The following is a 15304-nucleotide window of genomic DNA, read 5'->3' as shown; positions in this document are numbered from 1 at the left end:
GGAAACAGGCTCGCTACTATTCACTCACTTTTTATTGAGGAAACCACTAGTATGCACAGAGTAAATACCTTTTCACTTTGTTATGTATCGCTGTGAAATCCTGAAATCCACAACAGAGTCTGATTCAAATCTCTCACAGAAGCCTAATTGAACTGACCCAAAGGAACACACCACACTGTGAAAGTGGGAAAACAGCATCAAACTGTCCATTTATTTCGTTTTGGGGGCATTTCTCTGTCAGCATCACTTCAAGTCAAATTCCTTGTATTCCTAGACTCTGATATAACTCTGAATGTAGTATGTTGTAATACCTTAGAAAACATGTCAGGAGTTAGTTAGTAGATGTGTATAGCTCACCCTGTAAAATGAACATCCTTATGGGCCTTCATATTATGTTCACTTATCAGTAAAGCCTGCGAGGTTCAGTTTTCTCTTACACTGTGCTGAACTCAAGGTTAATTGTCCGTATGTTCAGGGTCGCTCCTCCTCGGTCCTCCTCTTCCTATATTGTTAAGTTAACACCCTCAAATTTTCCTCTCTTTTTCTTCCTCCCATTCTGTTTTCATTCTCTGGAGCTTTCATAAGGCGTCTTTCATTCACCACATTGTGCTCAGGGCTTCATTCTTCAGCTGGCATTTTATTCCAGGCCGCTTTGCAGCTCCCCCTGCATGAGTGTGATGATTGGAATTTTTCAAAAGAGCCAGAGACTCTGGAGCTCATCTCATCTCAGATCTTTTGTCTTCTGCCTTATTTGACAGTAAAAAAATCAAATGGGATGGTGTCGGCCCCACAAAATCTGTAGAAACCAAAGCCTGGGATCGGATTCTGTTTCACTCTGTTTTCTGCTTGTCACAAAACCAGAAGTAACAACATACTTATGGTATGTTCCTGGGGTTTGTATTGTTGGTAACAACTAAAATGTGCACAGTGTGAATTAAAACAATCTGCCCTCTCAGGCCATTTGCTGCTCCTGTCACTGACGTGCAAATTACCATAGAGCTCTCAGTGCAGCATGGATTGCAATGCAAGTGTTGAGATTTGATTTATTGTGCCACTCTTCAGCTGTTGGCAATAACACAACCATATCAATAATACCTGTGTGTTCAGCAAAAAGCGACAAGTTAATTACAAGAACAAATGAAAGAATTTCCAGGAATTCTTCTAAAAGGAGCACAGTTCAGAGCACCACAGGGTAAATGTGTGCAGACGATTTTTTATTATCGAGGCCTTTCCTGCATCCAAATGAGGCGTAACAAGTTCTTGAAGATGAGCCTTGAGCTGGATTTAACAGCATGTTGAAGTTGTCATTGGCTCCAATGTGGTGCAGTATCAGGGGAAGCAGTGTTTTACTTGACAGCCTGATTTTGGCCGATGGGAAGGCGAGAGGGTGCCTTGCTTTGTGCAGCCTCCTGCTTCTGCTCTTGTTGTTTATCTGGGTGGACAACAGGGAAATTTCCACATGGGATTTTTGTATTTGCAGCGCAGATGACCACTCGGGCAAAATGCAACAAGACTGAGAAGAAGTGTGTCACTGTATTTGGGTTTTCTGCTCTGTTGCTGGAACTCAAGCTTGAAGCCTGTAGGGTGACTCCAGCCTGTGATTGGTTTAGGGTTTTTGTTTGTTTGTTTGTTTGTTTGCTTTTTCTTTTACTGTTTAACATCCATGTCTTTTTGTTGTGTTCTGCTATCTTCTCTACACCAGCTCCTGCCCACGTTCAAGCAAAATTACATCATCAATCATTCAGTCAGTCCTGTTCAAATATAAAAAGGACTTGTGTATGTGATAGGCATGTGATGCTTTATGACTCTAAGGACTTCTGTATGCGCCTCACAGAACTATTTATTTTTTTACTTTGTACATTTTCCAATTATGATAAGTAAAAGGGCAAAACAAATGTAACCTGTATTAGATTTTAGAGGTGTGCATGTTAGTTCCTCTGTGAACCTCTGTAAGGCATGATTACCCAGAACCCCTTTCAAGGGGCAGAAATTATTATTATTATTATTATTATTATTGTTGTTGTTGTTGTTGTTGTTGTTGTTATTACTTGATGAATATTTATTTAATTATGAATAATTACCTGAACTATTACCTTGAACTGTGAACTGTGTAAAGTCCAGTACTAAAATAAGTGTAATTATTTACTTTGCCCCACTGGCAGTTTCTAGTAATTTAATGCTCAAGGTGCTGAACCCCAAACTGCTCCAGATGAGCAGGCCAGCACTGCACATGGCAGCTCTGCAGTGTGTGTGTGTGTGTGTGTGTGTATGCGTGTGTGTGTGTGTGTGTGTGTGCGTGCACAGGTGAATGTAAGGCACTGTGAGGCATTTAGTTCTGTCCTGAGTTTAATAATGTATTAACACATTTGCTCATGGTTGCAAATTGATTCCATTCAGTTTGACCAATGAAATTTCAAATCTTTATGTCTGGCCAAATTAAAGGTGAACTCGGCTGATGTGCTTACAGGTGTGCATATGTGGCAAAAAGTTGCATAAAGCCTTTTGTGGTTCCAGAGGGGGCTGTCTGATATCTGAGAGATATGAAAATGAAGCAAACCTGTTGGTGTGGAGTTAGAAAGAAGTGAGCTTCCCTGACCTCTGTGGCCTGCTCCTCAGCTCTGCTTGTGGCTAGTGGCTCCAGGCTGCATCAGCTGCTAATAGCAGAACACATGCAAATCTCCAACCAAGCTGTTGGCTGTGGAGAAGCATTGCACGGGAACCAGGTTTTGACGAGGCAGAAGAAAGCATGGAATAAAGCAAATGATATAACAGTCTGTTGTAAGTCTGATAATGGTATGGGAGTGCAATGCTAAATAGTATTATTTTAAGTGATGTGGGATTGATTTCTCATTCAGGAAATATTTATTTCTTATATACTACTACAAAATAATACAATGAGCAGAAAGGAGGGATGCCACTGGGCTGCAGTGAGTGCAAGGGCACTGATAGACGTTAACGACAGTAAAACCATAATGAATGATATGAAGAAGCTGCATAATTCACGACTTATGGAATGCTGCTGTTGGCCCAGACTAGATCCTGCCCTACCTGCTCTCTGCCAAAGCATGCAAGTGAGTTTCACCTGGTAATATCCAGTCTGACTGTACCAGTGCGCTCAGTATAAATCCCAGACAGTCATCACGCACCTTTCATCACACACTGATGCACACACACAGTGACACACACTGTGGCAAATGGCCTGTGACTGGAAACAGTTGAGACATCTATAGGACAACCTGAAAGTGTTTCATAGCACGAAGAGCAAGTAATATGAGAAGCAGGTGAGACAGAGAGAACGAGGAGTGTGGAGCGAAGGTACAATGGAGAGCAAATTAAAAACAACTGTTGTTCGACTCAAAAAGAAAACAAACTAAAGCAGAGAACAAAGAGAGTAGTGCCATTGAGAGGGATATAAACTAAGTTTTATTGAGATAGAAAAAAAGCAGAGCAAACCTGAGAGCAAAAACACATTCAGAAATAAAATGAAGATAATGTAAAACACATTTCAGTGCCACAGAGCTGGATGTTGGCACTATAAACCAGCCGCTGCCCAGCATGCAGCTTTTATGGGCTGGTTAAGGCTGAGGATTTAAAGTCCCTCGTGTCTACACAAATATCTCTTTATACATTGTATATAAAACAATGAAAACAAAAACATGTTTCTGATTTGTTCAGTTCATAGCCTTAGAGCTTGGTCATAGCAGCTATCATAACTGTGGAACTGCAACTGTCCCGTTTGCCACTGAGCACACATGTCAGTTTGTCCCCAGTCGTCCAGCACCACCCACATGGATTTCAGGACCACCTGAATAAATCTGCTGCGCCGCTTTCTGGTCTGGAACTAGAGCTCTAGTGGACAAACCTTATCAACAGTGAGTCTTAAAAAATATTGATGTCACTGTTTTAATGAGGCTTTGATGTAATTTCTCAAGGTTTCAGATGAATTTTTGAATTATTTGGTTAATAAATATTTCATGATTAATCAATGGTTTGTCATATTTTATTAAGCATTTGTAAATAAAAATACAATTTTGAAGATAGTAAGAGTAATAACACATGTGTTAGAGGCTATTTTGCAGATGTGAGATTTTGGCTTGCCGTTTGGCGTGCCCTGAGGCAAAAAGTATGAAAACCACTGCGATATATACCACACGTGTGGTAACTGATCAAAACCAGTTTTTGTAAAATTGTCTTTACATCTGGGCAGCAATCAATAAATCAAATGGTCTGCAAAAAAGGATAAAAAATCCACTATCTGTGGCTGTTGCAGGCCTGTAATAAACACTACCTGCCTGTCGAGCCCGGTCTCATTCCAAAATATTGATGCCCCTCAATGTCTCCTACTGACACACAAGCCCCCTTAAAGCGTCTGTGTGAGATGTATGGGAAGTGAAAGGAAAAGTTAATCATCTTTTCCTAAACCTAACTAAATAGATTTGTTGCCTAAACCTAACCAAACTGTTTGCCAGCACTAACCACATGTTAGAAAGGCTTTCTGGCAGGAAGAGTTTGAGCGTTGCTGGAAGAGAACATGTCTTGGCAGGTGGGGCGGTCACTCTGGCCGTCTAATATTGCCACAGATCAGTTTAAATTGGAGTCAAAAGCCTGGTGAATCTCATACAGTCACTAACGGGTATCTGGTGTGTCTATAGACGCTCTGGGGGCATCACAAAGCATCGGTATTAGACGCTTTGGGAATGAGAACAGGTTGGCCCGTCTAACCACCTACCTGAGTACTCTGACAGTGCTCTGTGCAGATCAGAGTCTCCACAAGGCGAGGCACATATATTGCTGAAACTATAGCAAGCTAGTCTCAGAAGAATGACACAGAAAGTGCTGCTAACCCAGCAGCACAAGGCGAACACCTACAGCAGTGAGCAGCAGCTGCCAGGCTGGTATTCAGACTGATAGGTGACACTTGTGACGGCTGTTTCACAGGATTGTGGCAGAGTTGTTACGTTTCTGTGTTCATTAAAAGAACTCCTCCTCCTCCCAAACCTCTGCTGTGGACTCGTCCTCCAGCAGCAGTCGGGCAGTGAGCCTTTTTTGTGTGGCTTCGGAGGCAGGCATTTTTCAGTTGCATGCTTTTAAAATTGTGTTTACTCTCGCTGGTTTCTCCGATTTTACCAACAGCAGCTTTAAGTAATACGTTTCTGTGTTATAGGAAAGAAATTCTGTTCTTAAAAAATACAGAACTAAGTATATTGTATATTGTGGATTCAACTGAGAAGCTATTTACAGCTAATGTTAATGTTATCCTTTGACTTTAGCTTAATGTATATTGTGTTTCCTTGGGCCCCCTTTCAGTTCATCAGAGGAGGAGCCATATCATTTCATCCTCTTAAATGGACTCAAGATAAGGTGATGCATCTGTCATGGATATTGAAATTTAGGTAACTAAATTCCTTACATTGTAATTGTGTCTCTTTGTCCTGACTTGCTGCGCTCTACGAGAAGAGGCTCCAAAATTCTGGGTGTCATGTCAAGGCCCCCATCATTTCAGTTCATACTGTTGGTGTTGGTGTTGGTATTGGTGCTCACAGTATTGCCAGACAGCACATCTCTCCTGCTCTCTGGTCTCATTTCAGCAAGAAGCTAATTAACAAACCAGGTTTTTGAAGACATGTTCTAAACCCTTAAAGAGTCCTGTATCCTGCCACAATACATTATCTTACTTTTGTGACTGTTAGTCTGTAGTATGGTTCAAGCTTAAAAAACCCTCCTGCCTGCTAAATGCTATGACTTTGAGACTTCACACCCTCTTTGTAACACAGGTCCTCCATTAACAAATTGTAGTCTTAGGATTATTACCTCAGACTTGACAAAGGTCCTCTAGAGCCACAGAAGACATTACAGCACTATTCAGCAGCTGAGCAGTACAGTAACTGTAAAAGTCGTACAGTGGTTCTCTTCTGTGTTTCACAAAGTGTGTCTCCATTCCTTGACCCAAATACAGAAGCCGATCAGTAATCAGTTATTTCGGTTTCCTTCCTTTCAAATGTATGAATGAGGTTTGTTAAATGACATGTCATGTACTTAGAATTTCTTTTGATGATAACTTTGACTTATTTCTGTGACTTCAGTCTGGAATTTAAAAATGAAGATTGCATGAGAGACACAAACCACTACAAAAACAACATTTAAAACTTTCGAGAGCAGTCAAGAAACGTAGACTTCCAAAGTGTGCCGCAGCATATTCAGAGACTTTAGCAAAGAATTCATGTTTGGACTGAATAGTACAGACACAGACTGTGCTGTTTGCATTGCCCAGCAGTCTTCCTTTCCTGGGGGCAACCAACTGGCTGCCTGGCCAGTAGTCAGGTATCTGCGAGGCCTGTGCTGGCCGCGGTGCTGGCCATGTTTACCAGATGCACCACTCCCTCAGGTGAGCGAACTACAGCTGGCAGCAGCGGGATCCAGCAAACCCACAGGCCCTCCGCCTGAAACATGCTGGAGGATGCCTGAACCTGAGAACTGTACAGATAAACATGTCTGTATGCACTGCATAAAGCCCACCCACTGAACAAGACAAACAAAGAGTACAGATAAATACCCACAGACCGCACACTTTGTGCTCAGTGGCAGTCATATGGCACTACTGCAATTATTTAGCAAAAAGACAGTCTAGTTCTTCAGTGTTATAATAATAATAATGAAATCAATATCAGTATCCTCAGAGACAGAGTGGTGGGAATTCTCAGGGGAACATATCTGACCCAATTCAAGGAGACACAAAATGAGAATAGATACTCTAAAAACAGTAATTTAAAGAATGTGTCCTCAGCCTGAATAAACTGTGAAAAAACTAAATGAAATCAATTTTGTGTATATCTATTTTTTTTTGTGTATATATAAGCCTGATATGACTTCTTCCACTGTGGCATGGAGCTTACAGTAAAACCACATCAAGGAGCTACAGGGTTGCCCTGGGTGACATGTTCCTTCATTCATAGAGTGCCACAGGCAAATCTTCGTCATAACTTTGTAACATTGTGAAACATTCACAGTTTGCTTTGGTTTAGGCACCAAAACTACTTGGTTAGATTCAGGAGAAGATCAAGAGTTAAAATCAGTATGTTAATGTTAAATACATTAAGTAACTTAAGTATGTACATCTGTGGACTTTCTTGCTCTTTATACTCCGTCACCTGACTTTCTCCTTTGCTCGTGTCATGATTACTATGGCCAATAGAGGTTGTCACTTGACAGTAACATAAATATGGGTCGCAATAACGTGTTTGCATATTCGACCCACAGGGTCGTTTTTCTGGTGAGGACGGGTTCATGTGAACATAATGTGAGGCTGAATAAATGTAGTGAAAAAAAGGGCTTCGGTTTAATTATCAGGCTAACGAATACTGCCCTGCCACTGTAAAGCCTCGCCAGCACCTCACCTCACATTTGCTAAAACTACAGTGTCCTGCTATTTGAGGAAGCAAGCAACCAGGACCCTTGGGGTGTCCTGTGGCCCTCTCTCATCTGTGTGGCAATTACTTTGTGATAGTCTGATAAATAGCAAATGTGTTTGGCAATATCCACTAGTAAAAACTGAAAGGGTAAGGGTGGTTCCCGCTTGGGGTGGTATTCTTATTCACAATAGCAGCCCAGAGTTCATTTGTTTTACACTTAGGAGTAGTTTAATTTTCTGATAAACTTTTACTCCACTTCATTTCAGAGGTAAAATTTGTATTACTGCAACTATATGACACTTACTAGTTACTTTGCAGATTAAGATTGGGAAAATGCATAATGTGCAAACTAGTTAAAATTAACCTGATCTCCACCACCTACAACAAAAATGCATCAGTAATTATATAAACACCCAAAAATATCATATAATGTGATAATGTCACATTGGTAAAATTCTGATTGAAGATATTTAGTTGCAGTGGTTTACTTTTAAAATGTAGTATTTCTACTTTTACTTAAGTAAATGATCTGAAATTGTCTTTTACAGCTGCTTACCATGAAATGAAATGAGGTCTGATGCTGCTGTGCTGCTGGCTTGTATCATAGTTTCCATTTCTACAACTGACTACATGAGCAAGGACTGAATTTCTATGAGGATTAGAAAAAAAGACGATTCCCCTCAAAGCAACTGTATCTGAAGTGCTTTGTCTTCTGTTTTTAGTTCATTTTTCAATAAATTCTATTGAATGCACTGCGAGAAAAGGGACTTTTCCAGATCCTTTTCATAAGCAGGCACATTATCATAAATCCATTCCAATGTAATCCTCACCCTGCACCAACATGGGATATTCTTCAGTATGAGAAGGCCACCTCACCTGTTTGAATAGGAAATGATTGCTGAGTGTGTCTGCCTCACACAGCCAAGTGCTGTCTGAGTTTAACCCTTCAGGCTAAAGATAGATCCCCTGAGACCCTCTTCAGCTCCGCTGAGTGAAAGCTGTTAACTTCAGTCTGCTTCTGCTTGCTTCTTCCCTCTTGATTTTATGTGGTGACTGTAGAACACATTCTCTGGAGGAAAACTTGTTTATTCACTGATTTTATTATTTAACAGCCTGTAAACCAAGTACAATTAGGTCTGAGTGTAATGCATGTCCTTTAAATGTTATTGATTGATTGATTGATTGATTGATTGATTGATTTGTGCTGGCACTTGATTATGAATCTTAGTTTTGGTCACATGTGTCTAGTTACCATGGTTATATGTGTTGTTCTTGTCCATCAAGAGGTTAGCAGCAAAGGCACTGTTTACCAGTACATAACAGATTGTAAGACAACAGAGTGACTCATTCTGTAGATCCAGTTGTTGTTCCCAAACTCTATTTAGACAGAGGAGAGCGGCAACATGTGCTCACCACTGCAGAGCAGCATGATCATTCAGAGGCCGGCTTCACTCTCTAGATGTGGGCATCTACTACTGAAATACTGACACTTTTTACTATAAAGTGAGTACTATAAAACATTGGGAAGAGTCATGCGCCTTGTGATTTTTGTCATGCTGATGCACCATTGCATTGCATCAATTTTTCAACAGTACTTCTGAAAAAACTTCACTACATCATTTGCCAAACATTTGCGAAGACCAAAACCTTGTCTCTTGACCACAGATTCTGCATTCGTATGCTGATATCTGTTTACTGAGATTATGTTTAAAATGACAGGCCTGACATGACTGCAAGGCAAGGTGCTGCTATTAACTAAATCAAGTACAGAAACGTTTTTATACGTCTACATTTGTAATTTGTTCGCTGACGAAAATACGGTCGTCATTGACAAAGCAACCACTGTTGCTTATGATGTCACGTTATTGTTCATTAACAGACTTGTGTATGGAATAAGGGTTCCTTGAGACACAAGACAAATAGTATAAAACTTAGATTGTATGACTTCTATAGCCATGCTAGTGGCTCTGTGTAAAGCACAATGATGCTTTGAGCTAAATGCTCAAAGAGGAACATGAATGAACATAAATGTCTGTACCAAATTTCATAGGCATCCATGTATTAGTTGTTGAGATATTTTTGAACTACAGATGTCAACCTCATAGTGGCACTAGTAAAAAAGTCATCAAATAGGCGGGTGAGGAGAATGGAGTTTGAAGAGAGAGAATAATTTATTGCAGGGGCAAACAGGAATGGGATTTGAGGTGGGGCTGAGAGAGACCAGAGAAAATCTAGAGAAGAGAATGAAGGTCCAAGACAGGGGAGCAGGGCTGAGGAGCAGGGCTGAGGAGACAAAAGGCTGGAGACGAGGGCCGGAGCAGAGCAGACCTTACTGCAGGGAGAGGAGAACGGGATTAGACAGGGTCAAACTGGCAACGGACAAATAAGTGCAAGAGAGGCTGGAACCGCAGACTGACTGAGCAGGTACTATGATCTTGCAGGGTGGATGTGGCAGAGTCTTTGTAGGAGTCTTGATTACAGGATAGTCTTAAGCAGAGCTGGAGAGGCTGAACTCAGGCTCTGACACAGCTGTTTGCACTCAGGAAATCATACACAGCACAGACACACACACTGTATTTGAAACTGCCTACTAGCAGTATGTACTCATTAGGCCAAAATGTAGCATGGAGTATGAAGTACTGCAGTATGTAAACAAAAGCAAAATGCAGTATGCCAAAAATACCCAGATGTCATACTGATTCTGCAAAAATCTCCAGTACGCATCTGATCAGCCTAGCCTACTGTGTCCCACAATGCAAAGTACTTCAGCGATCACGACAACAACCAGCCAGGTGGACTATGGGGCCAGCAGGGGCATTAACACAAACCGAAAAACCATCAATGAAAAGGCACCCAGTCTGATTGAAACAAGGATAACAAGGAAAACGTTACGCTAAATAGCTAAATACCAGAAGAACAAGCTCCAACTTACATTAAAACGTTACATTTGCATCGAAGTAATGAGACAAAACGCTGGTGAATCTGGTTCCTTCCAATCATCAGATAGTCATTACCCATCTCTTGTTGTTCATCTCTTGGAAAATTGTGAAAATCTGCATTTATAATTTCCCTTTGTAGAGCATAAAGGGATGCTGCACTGTAGTGGTGGTTTGCCATTAGCTGGCTAATCCCGGCCTAGCATACTGAAAAACAAGATAATTGACAGTTTCATACTACGTAGCACTATGACAAACAGTATGCAGTATGTCGTACATACTGCATGCTGCGTTTAAGGGTTGTATGTTGTAGCCATTTCTGAATACAGCCAGGGAGAGAGGCTGAGAGGCAAACAGGTTACTGCAGATCAAATGTTCGAAGGACAGCTTTAACAGGGCCGACAGATGGATTTCCCAGTGTTATTTATTTAGTGTTGTGGTTAGTGTGATCAGAGCAGCAAACGACAGAAAACTCTGAGGCTACAATACATTTAATGAAAGAAAGGCTTGAAAAAAGAGAGGAGAGACACAAACATACACAATTCTTCTTCTTCTTCTTCAAAAAAAGTCTTCATCCTTTTGTTATGTCCTGTAGATTACAATTAGGATTTTGGCCAAGAATAGAAGCAGCTCAATACAATCACTGTTATCACTTCTTTTGTTTTTCAGCTTCAATCCCCTTGTGTCATGTCCAGTCTGTGACATACTTTACATTACAGGTATTTTCTCTTTGCAACAGTATGTGTAAAGCTTTCTGAATGCTCCTATGTTACTGAGAGACGTCCTGTGAGGCAATTCCATTCAAAGGGCCAACTGATTGGTAGCGAAACCTTATTTTCCAAGTATCGATCCGAGGAGCAACCCGCAAAATGCAAAAAGCTCAGCAAGACGGATCTGCTGTCACGTATTACAGTAGAAATCAGGCAATCAATGTCACATACCTCCACTGGGGCCTGTATGAGCCTAATTCCACTCATCTGCGCTAAATAGTGAAAACCCTTGGGTTCATCAATCATCAATTCAAGGAGCACTCTTTAGTTAATAGTCTGGTCTTTACACACTGAAAGGCAACTGCATTTATCTGTGTGAGCCAGTGGATACTCTGTTTGACAGAGGGAGGAGATGGGAACAATATGTTTCTCTATTCTCTTTCTTGCTCAGCTTGATGCTCTATAATTCCCAATTTGGGGCTGTCTACTATCATGATTTGAAATTGAAGCTTGCAGCAAAGATTAATTATCTCTAACCCCAATGGAATACATTTGATTGGTCAATTTTGTGGAAAACTGTACACTTGATAGTGAAAGTCAATATTTCCTGAATGATATAGATAAGATATATCTCATCATTTCGCCCAATACAGAAGTATGCACTTGTATTGGCAAGGCTGGCTCAAGCCTTTCTAAGGCCTTAAACCAAGACCTGCCTCCCACCCACCCATTCTTCATATTCTACAAGATTCTTTAATATTATATACACTGAATAAGAACATAGGGAACGAGCATGTGCTGTAAGTCTTTTAAAGATACATATTTTGCTGCAGTACCCTCACCTATGAACACTGTTGACTTCGTTGATATCAACATTGAGGTGTTGGGAAAGTTAAAAGCGGAATTAAAGGCACTCTGTAGAGCCAATGACCACCAGTGGCACTATGGAGAAATGTTTTGATGGGCTGGTCTCCTTGTTTGTATGTTACACTCAACTAACACTCAACTCCAGAAACGCACATGAGCACACATGACTTAGAACACTTCTGTGGTTGGTCTGGTCACAGCTGGTGACAGTAGCTTGCTAAGAATTAAAGTGAAGTGCCAATGAAATGGACTGAAGACTACAGTAATCTTTTTTATTTTATATGGATGCAATTACAGTATTATTTGAAACTTAGGAGTTTCCCTGAAAGAATTATGTCATTTGGTACTAATTGTAGGTAAAATAGAACTGCTATATTTAAGCCTATGAAAATGTTTGTTCATTATTTGTTTATTTTGGAGAACTTTATTTTCCATATGTCCATGTTGAATTGGATTGTTGTCTATTGACAAATTTCACATTTTTCACATGTTCTGCTGCCTTGATGTGCACTGACTAAAAGACTTGAGGTTGTACTAGTAAGTTATCAGAATTATGTAACTGGAACTGAACATCTTCATTTTCGTAAGAGTAAATATGCACCAAATTACATTTTTTTTTAGAAAATGTCTTTGAAATTAAAAATAAATTGCATAACATAGTGTTACCAAAGAAGACTGCTAGCTAGCAAACAGATGTATGCAATGAAGGTTTTGCAAATGTACAATGAAACTGATTCAACACTAACACTGTTAGGCCTCATGGATGCACACAATGAGCTTTGATGGGTTCACAAGAAAACTCCACAAAGTAGCTGTCCATAAACTAAACTTGCTGCAGCCAAACAGGTTTAATAAGGCGAGCAATATATAAATATTTCAGTGATGACATTATGTAACGAGGGCACCATCTCATTAAACACATTTCAATCCAACTGACAGATGTTTTTTTCTCTGTTCCCCAGGTAACAAGTGCCCACACCTCAAAGTCAGACATTGTGAAGTCGGGAAGCCCCAAATCCACACTAAAGCATATATGGACAGAAAGCAGTAAGGATATGTCCATTAGTAGGCTGCTGTCACAGACTCTACACGGCAAAGAGAACAGCACAGCCTTGGACCTTCGCTATGACACTCCAGAGCCCTACTCTGAGCAGGACCTGTGGGACTGGCTGAGGAACTCCACAGACTTGCAGGACTCCAGGCCACGGGCTAAACGACGGCCAATGGTCAAGACGGGAAAGTTCAAGAAGATGTTTGGCTGGGGGGACTTCCACTCTAACATCAAGACGGTCAAACTCAACCTGCTTATCACCGGTAAGATCGTGGATCACGGCAACGGCACCTTCAGTGTCTACTTCCGCCACAACTCCACAGGCCAGGGCAACGTGTCCGTCAGCTTGGTGCCCCCGACCAAGATAGTGGAGTTTGATGTGGCGGCGCAGCAGTCCGTCATCGACGCCAAGGACTCAAAGTCCTTCAACTGCCGCATAGAGTATGAGAAGGTGGAGAAAGGTGCCAAGAACACGCTCTGCAACTTCGACCCATCCAAGACGTGCTACCAGGAGCAGACCCAGAGCCACGTCTCCTGGCTCTGCTCCAAACCTTTCAAAGTCATCTGCATCTTCATTTCTTTCTATAGCACCGACTACAAACTGGTGCAGAAAGTGTGCCCGGACTACAACTACCACAGTGACACTCCCTACTTCCCCTCTGGCTGACGTTCCCACACACACATACAGAAAAGTGGCCGAGTGGAGCACAGACTGGGGCTTCTACCCATACCAGAGAAATGTGTATGTTAGCCGTACTGTCCCTAAACATGTCCATACCAGATTGTCAGCCATCCCAACTTATTTCCCAATTTAATGTTCCGAATTTTGCAGAGAGAGCAGTTATTTTTGACTGTTGGTATATCTGACTGTAAAATGCTTTAAAGTTATGTGAAAAAATGTGATTATTATGATTATTATCAGTTAAAGAATTTCCTTCCTGAATTCTGTTTTGTCCCTGTTGAACAATATGTAGATAGCAGGGCTTATTGGTCCTTTTAGAATTGTTATCACTCTTAAACTCTGCCCTTTCTTGTTTGCTTCATGTTTAGTTCACACTTCTTTTCAAACTAGATGTTAACAACTTTGTTTTCTTCTTTTAGCATATTTAATTTTCAATGCTGTAACTCTCTGGACTACAACATATGGACTGTTTGCCCCTGCTGTGCTATTTATGCTCTGCAGTTTATCCTGCATAACTGGAAAACAAAATTAACTCCTCATTGAAAAAGAATAATAATGAAAAAAAAATGCTCAGATGTTTCTACAAAACCTACAAGGCAGCTGAAGAGGACAGTGAAAATTCAAACGTGAGTGATGCTTTTAGAAATGTAAGGTGGTCCCTACAATCGTAGGGCTGAGCAGGCCTCTCCCTCCCCCCTCAGCCAGGAGAGAAAATGTGTTAACGCGCTCAGATACTGTAACGCTGTCGATCTTCAGCTGTCGTCAGTGTGTTCCTACTAGTGCAGCTCGATGTTGAGTTTGTCGGGTGATCGGTTCATTCTCAGCTGACTGAACATCTGATTGCCTGGCTGACTGATCAGTGGGTCATTCGTGGGGGATGGGGCTTGCTCTTTGTCACTTAATATATCAAATGTAATGTATTGAATTCTATAACTTAGAGCCTAATTTGTATGAATGGTTTGTATTGTACATAGTTTATTCCAATTGCGCTGCTTCTGTACATGCCCCCCATGAGCTGTGTGTTTACCCTGGCCCCGCAAAAGCCCCTTGTTCACTCCATTTATGCTTGTTCTTGGTTCTTCTAACAAAGAAAATGATGTTGCTGCCCTAGATGTGAATTTCATGAAAACAGCAATCCTGTACAGATGCTGTAAAACTGACTAAATATATTAAAAGTATTCACTGAAAGTTTCTTTATTGGGTGGGGTGGGGTGGGGGGATGGACATGTACATATGAATTACAGAATACAGTAAATTTTATCAATTGAATGTTGGTATGTGTGAGTTCTTTCTGAGAGTCTTGCTGTAATAATCAGTAAGTGATGCTTTGTTGAAATCTGTCTTAAAGTATTGCTTTTTCTTTTGCTTTGCTCTTTGTTTTTATGTTTTCTTTTTGGCCCAGGAGAGCTAAAACTCACTTAAGTCTAAACTGGCAAAGTTGCTGATTGGCTGGAAATGTCTGACCACAGGAATCCAAGCACTGATTTCACAACCCTACTGCCCAGTGTGCAAAAGACTCTCATATGACAGTCAGGGGGTCCCATACTGTGGGCAGTAATTTAAATAACTAGATAAATACATAAATCAACATCATCCACACTTTATCACACACAGTTCATCATCCTGCATGCCTCTAGTGTCAAATCACA

General features: G+C 40.9%; 1 protein-coding gene across 1 annotated transcript in view; it reads left to right on the top strand.

Moving 5' to 3' along the window:
- nxph1 (neurexophilin 1) overlaps positions 1-14413 on the top strand; it is a 49291-nt gene extending 34878 nt beyond the window's left edge. Inside the window, exon 2 of the mRNA XM_041955814.1 lies at positions 12885-14413. Coding sequence (XP_041811748.1) covers positions 12885-13640 — 756 coding nt within the window. The 3' untranslated portion in view covers positions 13641-14413. The remainder of the gene's footprint in view (positions 1-12884) is intronic.
- The last annotated feature ends 891 nt before the right edge of the window (positions 14414-15304 follow it).

Source organism: Chelmon rostratus, chromosome 16 (assembly GCF_017976325.1).
Source record: "Chelmon rostratus isolate fCheRos1 chromosome 16, fCheRos1.pri, whole genome shotgun sequence".
In the NCBI taxonomy this organism is placed as follows: domain Eukaryota; kingdom Metazoa; phylum Chordata; class Actinopteri; order Chaetodontiformes; family Chaetodontidae; genus Chelmon; species Chelmon rostratus.
This window is presented reverse-complemented; position numbering and strand designations above follow the sequence as displayed.